The sequence below is a fragment of the Ictidomys tridecemlineatus genome, chromosome 5 (genome assembly GCF_052094955.1).
Source record: "Ictidomys tridecemlineatus isolate mIctTri1 chromosome 5, mIctTri1.hap1, whole genome shotgun sequence".
NCBI lineage: Eukaryota > Metazoa > Chordata > Mammalia > Rodentia > Sciuridae > Ictidomys > Ictidomys tridecemlineatus.
In genome coordinates, this window is record NC_135481.1 from 187,289,055 (window position 1) to 187,302,609 (window position 13,555).

Below are 13,555 nucleotides of genomic sequence, written 5' to 3' on the forward strand. Positions count from 1 at the left end.
ATGTCTGGGAAGGGGGTATTAATGCGCGCACCGGAATGCGACAGGTGGTCGTGAGCCCACCAGAGGGGTGGAGAGGAGACGTGGATGAGGGGCTGCAAAGTGCGAACACATCATTTGTTTTGAAGACGTTCTAGGTTACTTTCTGCTGCTTTTGCAGCTTTTGTTTGTCGTTTGCCGAGACTGGCTCCGGTAAAGCACTTAAATATCCCCCAACCCCTTCACGCTTTCGGGGTCTCGGCAGTGGCCTCGTGTGGCGCAGGCAGGATTCTCCAGTTTATGTGGATGGTGACGCAGGGGAATAAAAGAGGGTCTTAAGCGTGCATGACAGAGAATCTAGCAAAGCCCCCTAGGTGGAAGCTGCCGCCGCAATGATGGGGGAGACGGTGCGGGGCACACAGTGAGACCCTACCCAGCTCAGGCCTTAGACTTCCGCATCCTGGGAAAGGGTTAAAGAGGGTTTTTGTAGAGGTTTATGGCCGATTTAGGGTGGTCTCAAAGACTAGAAAACGCTACGCGCCTAACCCACGGTTTCTCGACCGTGCCGCGCCGGCAACGGCGGCAGCGATGCGCTGATTCCGGCTTCGGGCGCCAGCTACAGCTGGCTGCAGGGTCGGTCCGCCAGTACCTCTAATCAATCTCTAGCCCCCTGCCAGTCCGTCTCCTTCCGGGTATGATCCTAAAACACCCGCTTTACTTTTCCACTGTTGTAGTTTGCCGAGGTGGCACTAAGCGCGGCCACAAACCCAGCGCTCGCCCGCAGAGCTGCGCGCCTCTTCCGGAACCACGGTGGACTCCAAACCCACAGAGGGTAAATAACCACATCACCTGGTGGGCTCGATGCATGAACACACACTGCTTTGGGTCTGGCGTCTGCAGAGGGATTTGAGTCTGGGGGAAAATTGCCGCTCCTAGATCACGTAAAACCCGGCACGCACGCATCGTGGTCAGTCTCACTAGCAGGTGACAGGGATTTTCAAACCTCCTTCAGTTGCAAGAGTAGGTGGGCAGCGGGCAGTGATCACCTTGCCCGCAGAATTTGTGGCGGAGGGACGCCAGATGAGTGTTACGCGAGGTGGGCTGCGGCAAGAAAGGCGCGCCGCACAGATCGCGGTACACGCGCCTCAGGCAGAGGAGCTACTGCACGGTCTGGTTCCGCTAAGTTTAATGTATCCTTCTTTGAACCAGGGTACCACCGCCACGGCACACTATTGTCCCTCTGTACCACCATCCACGTGGCCGCGCTGCGCGGAGGAAAGCTGACAAAGTCGGCCTGTAGGTAACGTTTGGGGTTTCCCAAGGGCATAATGCCTCAGCTCTTTGGGTCTACACACTTCCTGATGGCAAGACTGAACTTTGGTTCAAAGTTTGGCCAACTACCCTCATGGTCGATGGATTAAGCATTTAAGAATCCACTGAATGGGCCCACTGGGTACCAATAAGCAACTCACTCCCCTACGACCCCAACACCGGGTCAGCTATTGGGCTGGGGTCACGCCAATCAAGGCTGCCTGGCGAATGAGCAGGGGGCGTCGGACCGGAAACCGGATATGGGTGGGAGGTCCAATAGGGGGCGCCGCGTTGGAACGCCCAAAGAGGTTGTGCTGTTGGGGTGGTTGGAAGCGGTTGGTGGGCGGGCGTACAGCGGCCAGGCCTGGAAGGCCACGAGGATAGCTAGCGCCGTGGGGTCAGTCTTTCTGATCCACAAGTCGCAAAGGCCAAGTGAGGAGGTCGGGGGCTCCCAGGGGCCAATCCTTGGTTGGGTTCGCTGATGGCGGTAGCCTAGCCTACCCAACAGAGAGACCGCTGCCGTGGCAAGGCGAACACACTGAAGATTTCCAGGGCCTGGAAGTAGTGGGCCGGGACCCTGGGGAGAGAGCTTACTGCCCCGATGCAGAGGAGCAGTCCAGGATGAATAAGGAGTTGAGGCCCCAGGGATGCTGAACCCTGCACAAGTGGAAGGTCAGTAGACGTTGGGGTTGGAGCCCCAGCAAAGCTGAGATGGGGACTCCAAAGGGATGGTTTGGTCTCGCCACACCTTGCGCCCACTTCCAGAGCACCATTCATGGAAAAACGGATTCAAGGTCTCATTGGCCTGTGGGGCCCCTTTGTTCCACATTCTTTCTTGTATCATGGTTCTTTGCTAGGGGAGTACCTTGAGAGGATAAAGATTGGGCAGATACCAATCCCTCCTCCTAAGATACAGGGGAACATAAAAATGAAAGGAAAGATCTTTAATTAAAGGAACCTTGAAAGTCATGATGGCAAAAATGGCGTTTCAAATGGGTTCTGTGGAAGGACAAACACCTTAGCTGTGAATAGAAGGGGGCGGGGTTACGTTTGCCTATTAGGAACAAAGGACCCAATGGTAGGAAACTTGGAGCATGGCTGGGTAAATAGAACAGGCCACTTTTGATTGCTAATCTGAGTTTATGCTGTCTACCTTTCTTCTAAATTTCAGACCTTTCCTCCCAAATAATGGGCTGTTAAAAATCTTCACCAGGCTGCCCATATTGGAGGAGCAGTGAGAGAGAAGGCAAGGCAAACTGGATTGGATCTCTCTCAGGATGCCATGGAGCACCCAAGCAAACACCTTTGAGGCTGTTTTATTAGAAAATGAAAAGGCATTGAAAGTTTTTTGTCCTACAAGTGAGGAATTGAGCTAAGTTTTAGTAAAGGTAGAAGCAATGTGGAAACTGGGCCTGATGAAGAGAACAAAGGAAAGGGGTCATGCACCCAGGAGGCTGAGGGTGCCCCTGACTGTTAAAAAGAGACCCAGACACAATGAAAGAATTAGGAAGGCACTTAAGAGGAACATAAAAGGTGAAGAAGTCAAAGATGGGCATTGGGATGATGGGATATTGGGAGTAGGACAAGAAAGTGAGGGGAGGACCTGGAGAGGAGTTGGTAAAGATGGTGGGTTGGTAAAGATGGTGGAACCAATTTGATTTCAGACATGGCAGAGATGAAGAAGGATGGGCAGTCTGGTGGAGATTTTTAACAACCCATTATTTGGAAGAAAGGATCTGAAGTTTAGAAGAAAGGTGGAGAACCAGAAACTCAGATTGGCAATCAATCTTCCTAGAATTTCAGATCACTGGATCAGAGAAAACTCTCCAAGGAAGAAATATATTTGGTGATAGAACAGTTGGAGAATTGGACAGGAAAAAGCTAGGTACTCCAGGAGAAAGCAGGGAGGGTTCAGATGAGATGTGGGACCACACCAAGGGAAGGGGTTTTAGAACCAGTGAGTAAACCCTAGTTTGTGATTCCTCAGCCTCTGCACTGGTGACAGATATTTGGATGTGGGTAACTGCTGTGGTGACTGTCCTGTGTGTTGCAATTTGCTGAGCAGCATCCCTAGCCTCTACCCACTAGATGCCAGTAGCATCCCCTTAGTTGTACAACCAAAAATGTCTCCAGACTTTGCCAAATATCCTCTGGGGTGCAAAATCACCCCTGGTTGAAAATACTGTTATAAGCTGAGAAAGAACCCATAGACTTGAAATAACCTTAATTTTTAAGATAGATTAGTATCAAGAAGAAAAAAATCTCAATATTTAAACCGAAAGTTTCCCTTTTTGTTTTTTACTCTTGTTTATTTTTCTATAGAGACTCTCAGAATTTGAAAACCCCTAATTACCTGGATAAGTGGGGGCTGAGAGCTGAAAAACTTAATGCATCTTAATGCCTATCAGTAGTAGGGCTTGAGAGACCCCAGAAGTGTGGGCAGATGTTTGAGGACCTGTCAAGACAGCTGGGTGACCTGGCTAAAGAGGAAACTGGTATGGTAAGAACTGGCTGATCTGCAAGTGGATTGACTAGGGGTCCCCTTGACCAGTTGTCTGTCTGATGATTCTTCTTAGGATTGGTGATCTTGCTGGCAACCCTACTGGAGTCATTGTTTTTAAAGCCAAAGGAACTTAAATGTATATTTCCAATTCCAAATGGATTTGCATCAGTTAAAGATAAATTTTTGAGATATATTAATAGGAATAAGGAAGTAAAGGCTGCTAATGGGTTCATGCAGCTAAGGAAGAGTAAGTCAAGAAGACTAGTGCCCAAAAAAAGGCTGAGGAGGGATGAAGGACAAGAGCTGTGGCCTGGTCCAAATGGGGAACTCGCTAGATTGAAGGACTGCATGAGATGGTGTATGGATTATAGGAGGAACTGGTTTGTTATCAAAGTCCAGGTGACAGTTTCTGGAAACTGCAGATTATCTATATTTGATGAATTATGAAGAAATAGAAAATGGTACTCACGTTCTCATTAAACTGCATTTCTGAAGACAGTTAAATCTTCAGTCCAGGAAGCTTGGGTGGCAAATCAGTGTCTTTTTGTAATAAGTAACCCTAAATGGAAAAAGGTGTTTCCTCACTGTCTGGCTTCCTAGGTGTGTCCTGGCACCATTACCACCTTGTTAGCCCTCCGTAATACCCTGGGCTTCCCAAACTTAATCTCTGTTCATGCCTGTGTGATGATATACATTATAATTAACAATTAATTGTGTTCATACTTATATTTTGGGCTTCCTATTCATTGCCAAAAGTACAAGGCACATCTAAGTTTTAAGTAGCTCTCAGCTTTCTTGGTTCATTCCTATAGTCGAGAAAGAGAATGCCAAGTAGAAAAGGGTCCCTTGAGAGGAACAGGGCAGGAGGGGGAGAGAGCCTTCTCTGAAGCCCACTCATATTAGTTGTCATTGGGCTTCTTTAAAATGAGAAAAAGGAGGCGGAAAGATAATTTAGGCAGCTACTAAGTTCCTCAGTCTTCCAGTGACAAAGGTTTTCTGTGTGCTAACTGAGTAGCAATAAGACTTTGAAGCTGTTCAATTAATTACTGTTCAATTAAGCTGCTGCTGCTATCCCTTGCCTTCCCAGCATCTCTGCCAGCTTTGGCCGGCGGAGGCAGCAGCAGCAGCATACTGCTTACTGTCTGCAGAAGGGGCTGCGTGACCAGGCTGTTTGAGGCAAATGCCAAATAAAGGAAAGATGCCTCCAATGGATGAGGCCAGATACTGGGTTGGGGCAGATGCATAGCTGATGATAAAGGTAGTGAAAACAGTATTTATGCAAACACTTCATATGCCTGGATGAAAAACCCCCACCATAAATTCAGACCCCCTCACTTAGCGGCCCTCTTCACAGAAGGGACATCAAATTCTGCCTCAGTTGGGCATGCTACTGTCACCTGACCACCTGTGCCTGTGCAGTAGGTCCACATATATTCTTTTGTCACCTGAACTGTGCTGTGGATTGCTTCTCCAGACCAGATGATGATGCAGCAGAGTTTTGAGGGGAGACATAGACATTCCAGAAAAGATGACTGGCACCATAGGAAGGCAACCAAAAGGAGGAAGGGCAGAGGTAGGGGGTGGGCATGGGGGGTGGGAGGAATCCTGGAAGATAAATTTGGCTTTAGTGGAAGCTCTATTTAAAGTTTCTGTAATCTGGTGGAAATTCCAGGCACCCTGGGGGCTTCTGGGCACCAAATGCTATTTGGATTTAAGGGGAATGGTATATTTCACCTTCTCATACAACCTCAATTACCCAGAGCAGATTTTTCTAATGAATCTAATTGGGACAGCAACATAAGCCAGGACACTCGGAAACCAGCGCTCTCCTAGGGTAGGGAGGTGGGGGGAGTGTGCTTGTCATGGTTGGTTGTCAGCCTTGTGGGCATGTGCCCCTTACACCCTTCAAGTTTGAGAGTAGGGGCCTCAAAACCAGCCCTTCCTGACCCAAAAGCCAAGGTTTAGGGTTTGAATTATAAAACAGGGTTCCTAGATTTTAAGTCTGTGTTTGGTCACATTTAAGATACTTTTATGAAAACTTCCCTGCATCTATGCAATCTTCAGAGACTGAACCCAGGGGTGCTCACCACTGATGCACATCCCAGCTCTTTTTTATTTTTCAGGCAGGGTCTCCCTAAGTTGTTTAGGGCCTTGCTAAGTTGCTGAGGCCTGCCTTGACTTTGTGATCCTCCTGCCTCAGCCTCCCTAGCAGCATGCACAACTGTGCCCTACCCAGGTGAGATCTTAAGACATTGAAAGGAGACAGAACTTAAGGATGGCTAATCTGAAATCCTCATTAGGCTTTCTAATGTCTTTGGCTATTAAAAATGTCCTTCCTAATGTTGAACCCATCTATGCCTGGTTGCACCTTGTCTGATCCCCTTGCAACCAGGTATTTGAAGCCTGCCATATTTGAGAGTACCCAAATCTTTATCTCCCCAAGTCTCTCTTTATTCTTTCATACAACTTTTTATAGCCTTAAAATGTACTGGCTTTGCCCCCTACCCCATTTCTAAATATTCTGCTCCTTCCTGTGTACTCATTCTGCCCACATCCTTCCCCCTTTTTCTCTCTGTGATCCCCCAAACCTTTCCCTGTCTTCTTCAAATGTGTCCCCACATTACTGCCACTAGCTACCCTCTGTCCACAGCCTGGGTTTACCCTGGCCTCTCTGATAGCTGTGTCCCTGGCTAATTTGTAACACACTCACCCTAAAATAGGCCCATAGAATAAACACCCAGACCTTGCCCACACTTGTAGCTGGAAGGCAGCCTCCTCAGTTCACCCAGAATAGTCTGCAGACGGAGGGTGCCATGGCGCCAGCTCCTCTTGGGTGTCCTGCCTCTGCTGGCTGAGCAGTGTCAACAGGTGACAGTGGCTCTGCAGTGCAGACTCTTGGCCTTGAAGGAACTAAGTCACTAGACTTTTACTCTGGCCTTCCTGCCATGTGAATTATCGGGCACTATCCTTGGCCCAGCACAGTGCATCAGGGGGATTCTGAAAACAAAACTTTGATTTTTTTTTTTTTTAAGAAAACAAATACTGGGGAAAATTCATCAAATTTTGTAAGTGGGGGAGGTGTTTGCTTTGTTTATCCCATGCACTTGCAGTAGAGCGAGATTTGGCTTGTGTGTGTGTGTATAATGTGCACGCAAAAAAAAAAAAAAAAAAAAGGCTTAGCTATTGCCAGATCCCACGGTACATAAACAGGAACATAGTGTATCTGTGATACTAAAATTTTATGGTAAGGGGACAACTTGGAAAAAAAGTAGTTGAGAAAACACCTGGGAGGGAAAGGGTTGTGTTTACGCCGTTTTCCAGGTCAAGCCTAATCAGGACACTTAAAACTATTACCAAATAATATGTTCAAGGCTGTAGACACTTGTGTTCCTGCAGCATGCCACCTTTCCAGGTGTCCCTGTCCTGCTACGGCACCTACGCAGTGCTTGCATTCTTCTGCCTGCATTGCAAAGCCTGTTTCCAGACTAAGGTCCAGGAGAGAAGGGGCATGTGCACGTGTATACATACATACACACACACACACACACACACACAAAGGCTGCTCAGTAGGATGGCCAGTTTTTTCTCAGTTTAGGTATTGTACACAGTAGAATTTTGCATTCTTTTCCCTGCTCCTTTAAAATATTTTTGCCACTAGTTGAAAAGCAGATTTGACAAAACTGATTAGATCAGGCACATACTTCCCCCCACCCCCCAAAAAAGATTTCTTCACAGCTGGTGCTTTCTGTTTGATCAACTTTTGAAATTCTGGGCTCCATTAGTGCTAAAATCACTGACGGAATCAAATTGAACAATCTAGGCTTCTATCAAGCTGTACACATTTGGATCTGAAAGGGATAAAGGAACATTTCATTCAAGTAATTCATTTTAGAAGAAACTGAGGCAGAGGGGTGCCGGGTACGACCTAAGCCACTGGACAGGACGAGGACTAAAGCAGCCTGGGCTAACCCAGCACTTTTTGCTTTTTGTTTAGATCCCACTGCCTAGGTTTGGGGATTCAAGATTTAGGAAATAGAGTCATTAGTGTCCAAATCCCACAGCAGGACAAGAAATTCCATCTCTCATTCTGGAACATGGGGATTAAAGATGTAATTTGAGCATCTCCTCCCGTTGCTGGGCAATATTTTAGAGGAGGGCAGTACTTGAGCTGGCATATGACATCATTGGCCTCTGGAAGCTAATTTGATTTTAGTGATTTGTTTTTTGTGATAGGTCACCTTCCTGTTAAGATGCTTTCCCCACACCGTGATTTCTGCTCAGTTTCCTCTTAATAGCTTCCCTCTTATTGAAGAGCAGCGGTAATACAGATAAATTAAGAAAAACTCATGCAGTTTTTTGTGTTTTTTTAAAAATTCATTCTTACCAAGTTTCAGCTTTCTTCCTTGTTAACTCTTCTCTCACAGCTGCTAACACTGAAGGCTGACAGCTGAAGAGCTGTGAGCAGTTCCAGGGGAAAAAAGCTCCAGTGCATTAAAGAAACATCATCTTAGAACTTAATGCCAAACTTTAAAATTATCAATTCTGATAAACATAGATTAATAGTTTTTTTTTTACAAACTTTTAGATGTAAACTTAGATTATCAGGTTTTGACACAACACATTTGAACATAGCTACATAAATTTCCATCACAAACGAATTCAATTACAAGAGCACCTTCCCCCCTCCAAGCAGAATTTCCATTAAGCAAATGATTAATGTAATAAAGGAAAAAAATCCTGAATGTTGGGATGTACCATCATATTTAACTAGCTTTATTCTGTCCGTGTTCCCCTTCCCTCTCTCCATTAGAAATATTAGGGGCGGCACTTGGCATCTGGTCAACTAGAAGTTCTCTTTTGAGAGCCTGTCCTCACCCAGCAGACTCTACCTGTGTGGAAGGGTCCATTCAAATGCTAACCTGCACTTACCAGGGTGAGACAAAGAGCCAGCTGGGAGACTAGTGAGTTGGGAATGTTTGGAGAACTTGCTAGAAATGTCTCTGGAAAAGGAATCCTAGTGCCAAAAGTGGGCTTCTAGTGTGTGTTTAGCAAAAGCCTCTTCCTATAGTGGGTTGTGTGGGCTTCCACCCCCTTTGTTTGGTCCAAAATGGCTGTTTTACCCTGAAAAGGCAGTGGAAGAGAGGAAGGTGGGGGAGGGGACTGAGGGGGGGATGTTTGCGGTGGTTAACAGATTTTCACAATTGGGTAGTAATTCATGGATCTTCTACTTTGACTTGGATAGCTTATGAAAAATATTGTCTGAAAGATGTAATCCTAAATTGGGGACCAGCCACCCATGTATGAACCTGGCGCATTGCTTAGAGTTAAGGAAGCCAGCATCCCTGCCCACCCTCCCCCCCTTTCTTTTTAAATCAGAACAAGACTTATGTAAAGCATGAGCTAGGCACCAAAGACCTTTTGAAAACTAATTCATTCCACAAATAGGCAACATGCTAATTTAGCGAATGAAAAAACTACCTCTGCAGAGAAAGATGTCACCCTAGACTACCCAAACTGTGAAAATAGCTCCCACCTTAGAAAGGAGGCAAAGCCGAACAGAACTCCTGGCTTCTCTTGCCTGTTAACTAGAGCCCTTTGTTTGGCGAACTCAGGCTACTAAGTCATTATCAGATGAAAAGCATAGAAATATCACCATCATTGTTTACGTTAAATAAAAAATTTCAACTTAGGCAGAGTTCCATTTATCCTAGGCAATTTCATATTTTCAAGACAAAAACAGGGCACCGTGGCCCTTCTGCGGCTACTCGGAATCCCTCAGACTTCTGATATCAACATTACTGCCAAAGTAAATCCTTGCAAACAAACTGCCTTCCCGATCTGGCGTCATTAGTCAGCCCTGCATAACCAAATTCTGGGGCTGCGATGCCTTCCCAGGGCAGAGGTTCTGGAAGGAAGACCACTTAAAAAGAGTTTTCCTTCTACCAATATCCTTTTTCTTACATTTCACAAGCCATCAAAACGCTTCATTTTCCCCGCAAATGATTCCTATTAGAATCACTCAAGCCCGTGCAAGAGCAGACGCACGCGCGCACGCCAAAAAAAAAGAAAATCAGTTTCCAAATCAGGTGAAATTTTATAAATACGTGTCACTTATTAATCCCCCCACCCACAAACACACCCCAACAGGAGAGAAAGGCATACCAAGGTGTGTTGCCAGATTGCCGCGGCGATCACCGGGGTAGTTTCCCCCAGGTTACAAATTCCAAACTTAGCTCTACCCGACCAAAAATGGCCGGAGCGCGCCGCCTCTCCTCCCCAAAGGCTGCCGAAGCCGCCAGCCCCTGCCCCTCTCAACGCCCAAGGACTGGCGTGCCGATCCAATACCTTTCCCCAACTTGGCTAGAGCCACGCTCTTTGGGGACGCATTGTACGATGTCCTGAAGATAGACGCGACCCCCCACTCCAGCCTGTTCCTTGTTTCGCTTTACCTTCCCGCTCGCGACCACCTCGCGGATCTCAGCCCTTCTCTCCCGCTTCTAGGGCCATGCGCAAAGAGCCTAGGACCTCTCCAGCCAAGCTGCGCCCAGCACCGCCGTCTTCCAGCTGAGCCAAAAGATTGGAGATACCCCGACGTGACAAAGCCGGCGCTACCTAACCTGGGAGCCCATAGGAACACCCCCAAAGACCCCTGCATCTCCACTGCCTGCCCTCCAAGTACCAGTACTCGCCGGAAGGTGCGGTCAGCTGAGAAATTGACTCTGGGGCGCACAGACAGGTGCGCACGCTCTTTTCCAAGACCTCCGGTCCCGCTAGCGCTTGAAGGCAGGCGGTGGTGTCCAAGACTGGTGCACCGCAGAAGTGGGGACACAGGCGCCGAGGTCCCAGGGCTCCAAATTGGCAGCCCTGGGACCTGGGTTCCAGGCTCCGAGCCTGTTAGGCGCGGTGAGCGCTTGCGACTTCCCTCCGGAGCCGGCAGTCTCCGGAGTTTTCGCCCAATCCCATTCTGGTTACTTTTCTCACATTGCAACAGTGTCGCTACTGCGCGGCAGCTCCTGAATCCGGAAAGTTGGCGCGCGCACCTCCGAACCACATTTCGGGCACCCGCCAAAGCCAACTTGTTTGACACTAATTTTTCTAGAAGGGAAAAAAAACGCTTAAAACAAGTTACTTACCACTGTCCTTTCGGTGCGCAGCTTGAAACCTGGGGTGCGCTCAGTATTCAGTCACCCGCTCGGCACCCTCGGAGACCTCAGGTTGTCTCCAGCGAGGCGCAAGGAGCTCCCCGCCGTCAAACAAGCCTTAGACCACCGGGGCGGCCCCAGCACATTGGGAAGATCTAGGAGCACTTGTCTCCTCACCGGGACCCTCCGTTCTGGTACAAGCCTGCTCTCTTCCCACCTTGCCCCTAACCTGGCTTTTCCCTCTCTCTCCCTTCCTCCCCGAAGCGCCCACACTGCCCTCAGGCTCCCCAGTTTAGCCTTGTGCAACTAACCTGAATCCATGAAAACAAGGAGAATCTGGACGACGTCCTCCATTAGTGACGCCGGATGGGGATGGGTCCCCTTCTGGAAGGGGACTCCGGGGACCTGTCGCGGCGGGTGGGCTTTCTTGGCTTGCAGCGGCGCTGCTGCTTCTTCTCCTTGGGTTCTTCAGACTCTTCGGGGTCCCTCGTATCCTTGTCCTCAGGCTCGGGCTCCTCCCCCTCGCTGGGGCTCTCCGACTCCTCAGTGGTGGGCTGCGCGAGACTTGGGGAGGCGTCGGAGCTTTGCAACTTCAGAGCCTGCAGACGCTGGGTGAGAGATTGGTTGAGGGTGGAGCCCTTGGGCACTGCGGGGCCGCGCTCGTCTTCCGGCTCGGTCTCGGGCTCAGAGGCGGGGGCGGTCTCAGGCTCGGTCTCGAAGTCGGTCTCAGACTCGATTTCGGACTCGGTCTCGGTCTCGGTTTCGTAGAACTCTTCCTCGTACTCTAGGCACTCGGGGAGAGACAGCTCGAGCTCTGCCTCCTCGTGCTCGTGGTCAGATTCCGATTCGGGGGAATCAGGGTATACCTGGGCGCTGGAGCGATGGTGGGCGTTAAGGAAGCTCCGGCGCTGCTGGGCTGCCGCGCGCTGCTGGGCGCGGGCGTTGGAGGTGGCAAGGGCGCGGAGGAGCGCGATGGAGCAGGAGAGCCAGAGGAGAGCGGTGGCTGCCCGGCGGCCTATGGGCGGGCACAGGTCGTTGTAATTATGGCGAGCTCGGCGCCACTGCTGAGCCCGGGACCTCCGATCCATCCTCTTAGGCGCACACCGAGAAACCAACGCGCCCTCTGGCTCTGCAGAGAGCGGCTCCGATGCGCATTGGCTGCTGCAGCCGAAAAAAGTGCACCTTCCGAGGTGAGAAGCTGGGTCCGGAGGTCCCACTTCTACCTCGGGTGTGAGGCGAAAAACAGAAGCACCTACCTTCCTGACCACTTAAGAACTTTCTAAAGCTCCGCACCTCTGCTTGCCTCTCCAAGCCAAAAGAAAGAATGGGAAAGGGGAAGAAAAGGTCCGTCTCCTCCCAGGCTCCTCTCGCTAAGTCTAAGACCGCAGTCTAAGACCCGAGAGAGGTGCCTCCGCTGGTCCTCTCGCCTGGGAGAGGAAAGAGGAGACTGAGGCGAGGAGAGATGGGGCGGTGAGGATCTGCGAAGTTGCGCGCCCGGAGTTCTGCCGGGCATGTGCAGTAGAGAGGTGGGGGCCACCTCCCCGCGAGCTGCTCTGTGGCGCGGAGCTGGTGGCGCAGACCCTGGTGGGCCGGCAGGTGGCAGGAGGGAACCTTGTTTGAAAGGATTTGGGCAAAGCAATGGGCGGGGGGCCTGATGAGTACCAACCCTTGAACCACCGAGCAGGCGAGCTAGCCACAGGTTGGAGTACTTGGGTAGCTGGGTCTGGATTATTCTTGAGGTCAGTCCCTCTCCCCACCTTCTCAATGAAGTGAGCATAACCTTTGAGCAGCTAAAAACCAGACCGCAAAAGTGCAAATTTCGGGGCGGTTGGGGGGGGGGCAGGAATGAGGGGCCATACGTGAGTATTAATGATCCAGCCCCAGGCATTTTCCAAGGGCTTAATAGTTCGAGGATGGTAACCTCAGGCAGTCATTAATCATGAAACCACCTTTGGCAGATCTGTTATAGTGACTATAATTAGAGAAGCTTCCAGAAAATGTACACTCTGTACAGTCTGAAATGGTTAGTTACTTCATGGACAAATGAATATCTTCCTTAAGAAAGCTTCCCCCCCTCCACCCACCCACTGCCGCAGTCTGTAAACCCATGGTTGGCCCCTGGTGAGCTGTCCAGGGAAGGTATTCTGGATCACTGAATGAGGGAAGACTTTCCTGCACTCTTGGTCAGTCTATACAACCAGTTCTTTGTCCCTGAGGTCCTCTTCCGGGAGCTATCAGATATCAGAATCCTCACTGGATACCCCTTAGAATTCATTCAACAAATACTCATTGAGTGCTCAGAACATGTCAAGCTCTTGTAGGTGCCAAAGGCAGAGTAGCAAATAAAGTCTTGTATTAAGGAGAGGATATTGAGGATTGATATGCTATTAATCAGAATATTAATAAATCACCAGGGTTGTGGTTGTGGCTCAGTGGTAGAGTGCCTGCCTAGCATGTGTGAGGCACTGGGTTCAATCCTCAGCACCACCACATAAAAACAAAATAATGTGTCCACTTAAAAACTAAAAAAATAATTTTTTTAAAGAATTTCTTCTTATCACCTCCCTCCATCATTGTTTAATTCAGCTTGAATTCTACATGAAAGGGGGGAGAAAAACAGATC

The 13,555-nt window shown here is 49.1% G+C and overlaps 3 protein-coding genes across 3 annotated transcripts in view; 1 reads left to right on the plus strand and 2 right to left on the minus strand.

Moving 5' to 3' along the window:
- Nucleotides 1-11,379, minus strand: part of LOC101971027 (guanine nucleotide-binding protein G(s) subunit alpha) — a 61,135-nt gene extending 49,756 nt beyond the window's left edge. The window contains exon 1 of the mRNA XM_078051870.1: nt 11,244-11,379. Within this exon, the coding sequence (XP_077907996.1) occupies nt 11,244-11,286 (43 nt within the window). The 5' untranslated portion in view covers nt 11,287-11,379. The remainder of the gene's footprint in view (nt 1-11,243) is intronic.
- The window catches only part of LOC101967288 (neuroendocrine secretory protein 55), a 49,441-nt gene extending 37,039 nt beyond the window's left edge, over nt 1-12,402 (minus strand). The window contains exon 1 of the mRNA XM_078051871.1: nt 11,244-12,402. Coding sequence (XP_077907997.1) covers nt 11,286-12,020 — 735 coding nt within the window. The 5' untranslated portion in view covers nt 12,021-12,402 and the 3' untranslated portion in view covers nt 11,244-11,285. The remainder of the gene's footprint in view (nt 1-11,243) is intronic.
- LOC144377508 (uncharacterized) lies at nt 36-11,249 on the plus strand. Its single transcript, XM_078048950.1, has 4 exons — nt 36-99; nt 731-808; nt 1,186-1,272; nt 10,292-11,249. The coding sequence occupies exons 1-4, from the start codon at nt 36-38 to the stop codon at nt 11,089-11,091; spliced, it is 1,029 nt and encodes a 342-aa protein (XP_077905076.1). The 3' UTR covers nt 11,092-11,249.
- Nucleotides 12,403-13,555: the final 1,153 nt, after the last annotated feature.

Coding starts and splice junctions, on each gene's coding strand:
- LOC144377508 (XM_078048950.1), top strand. CDS start 36: ATGCGACAGGTGGTCGTGAGCCCACCAGAGGGGTGGAGAGGAGACGTG. Junction 100..730: donor CGTGGATGAGGGGCTGCAAA/GTGCGAACACAT, acceptor GGTGGCACTAAG/CGCGGCCACAAACCCAGCGC. Junction 809..1,185: donor GGACTCCAAACCCACAGAGG/GTAAATAACCAC, acceptor TCTTTGAACCAG/GGTACCACCGCCACGGCACA.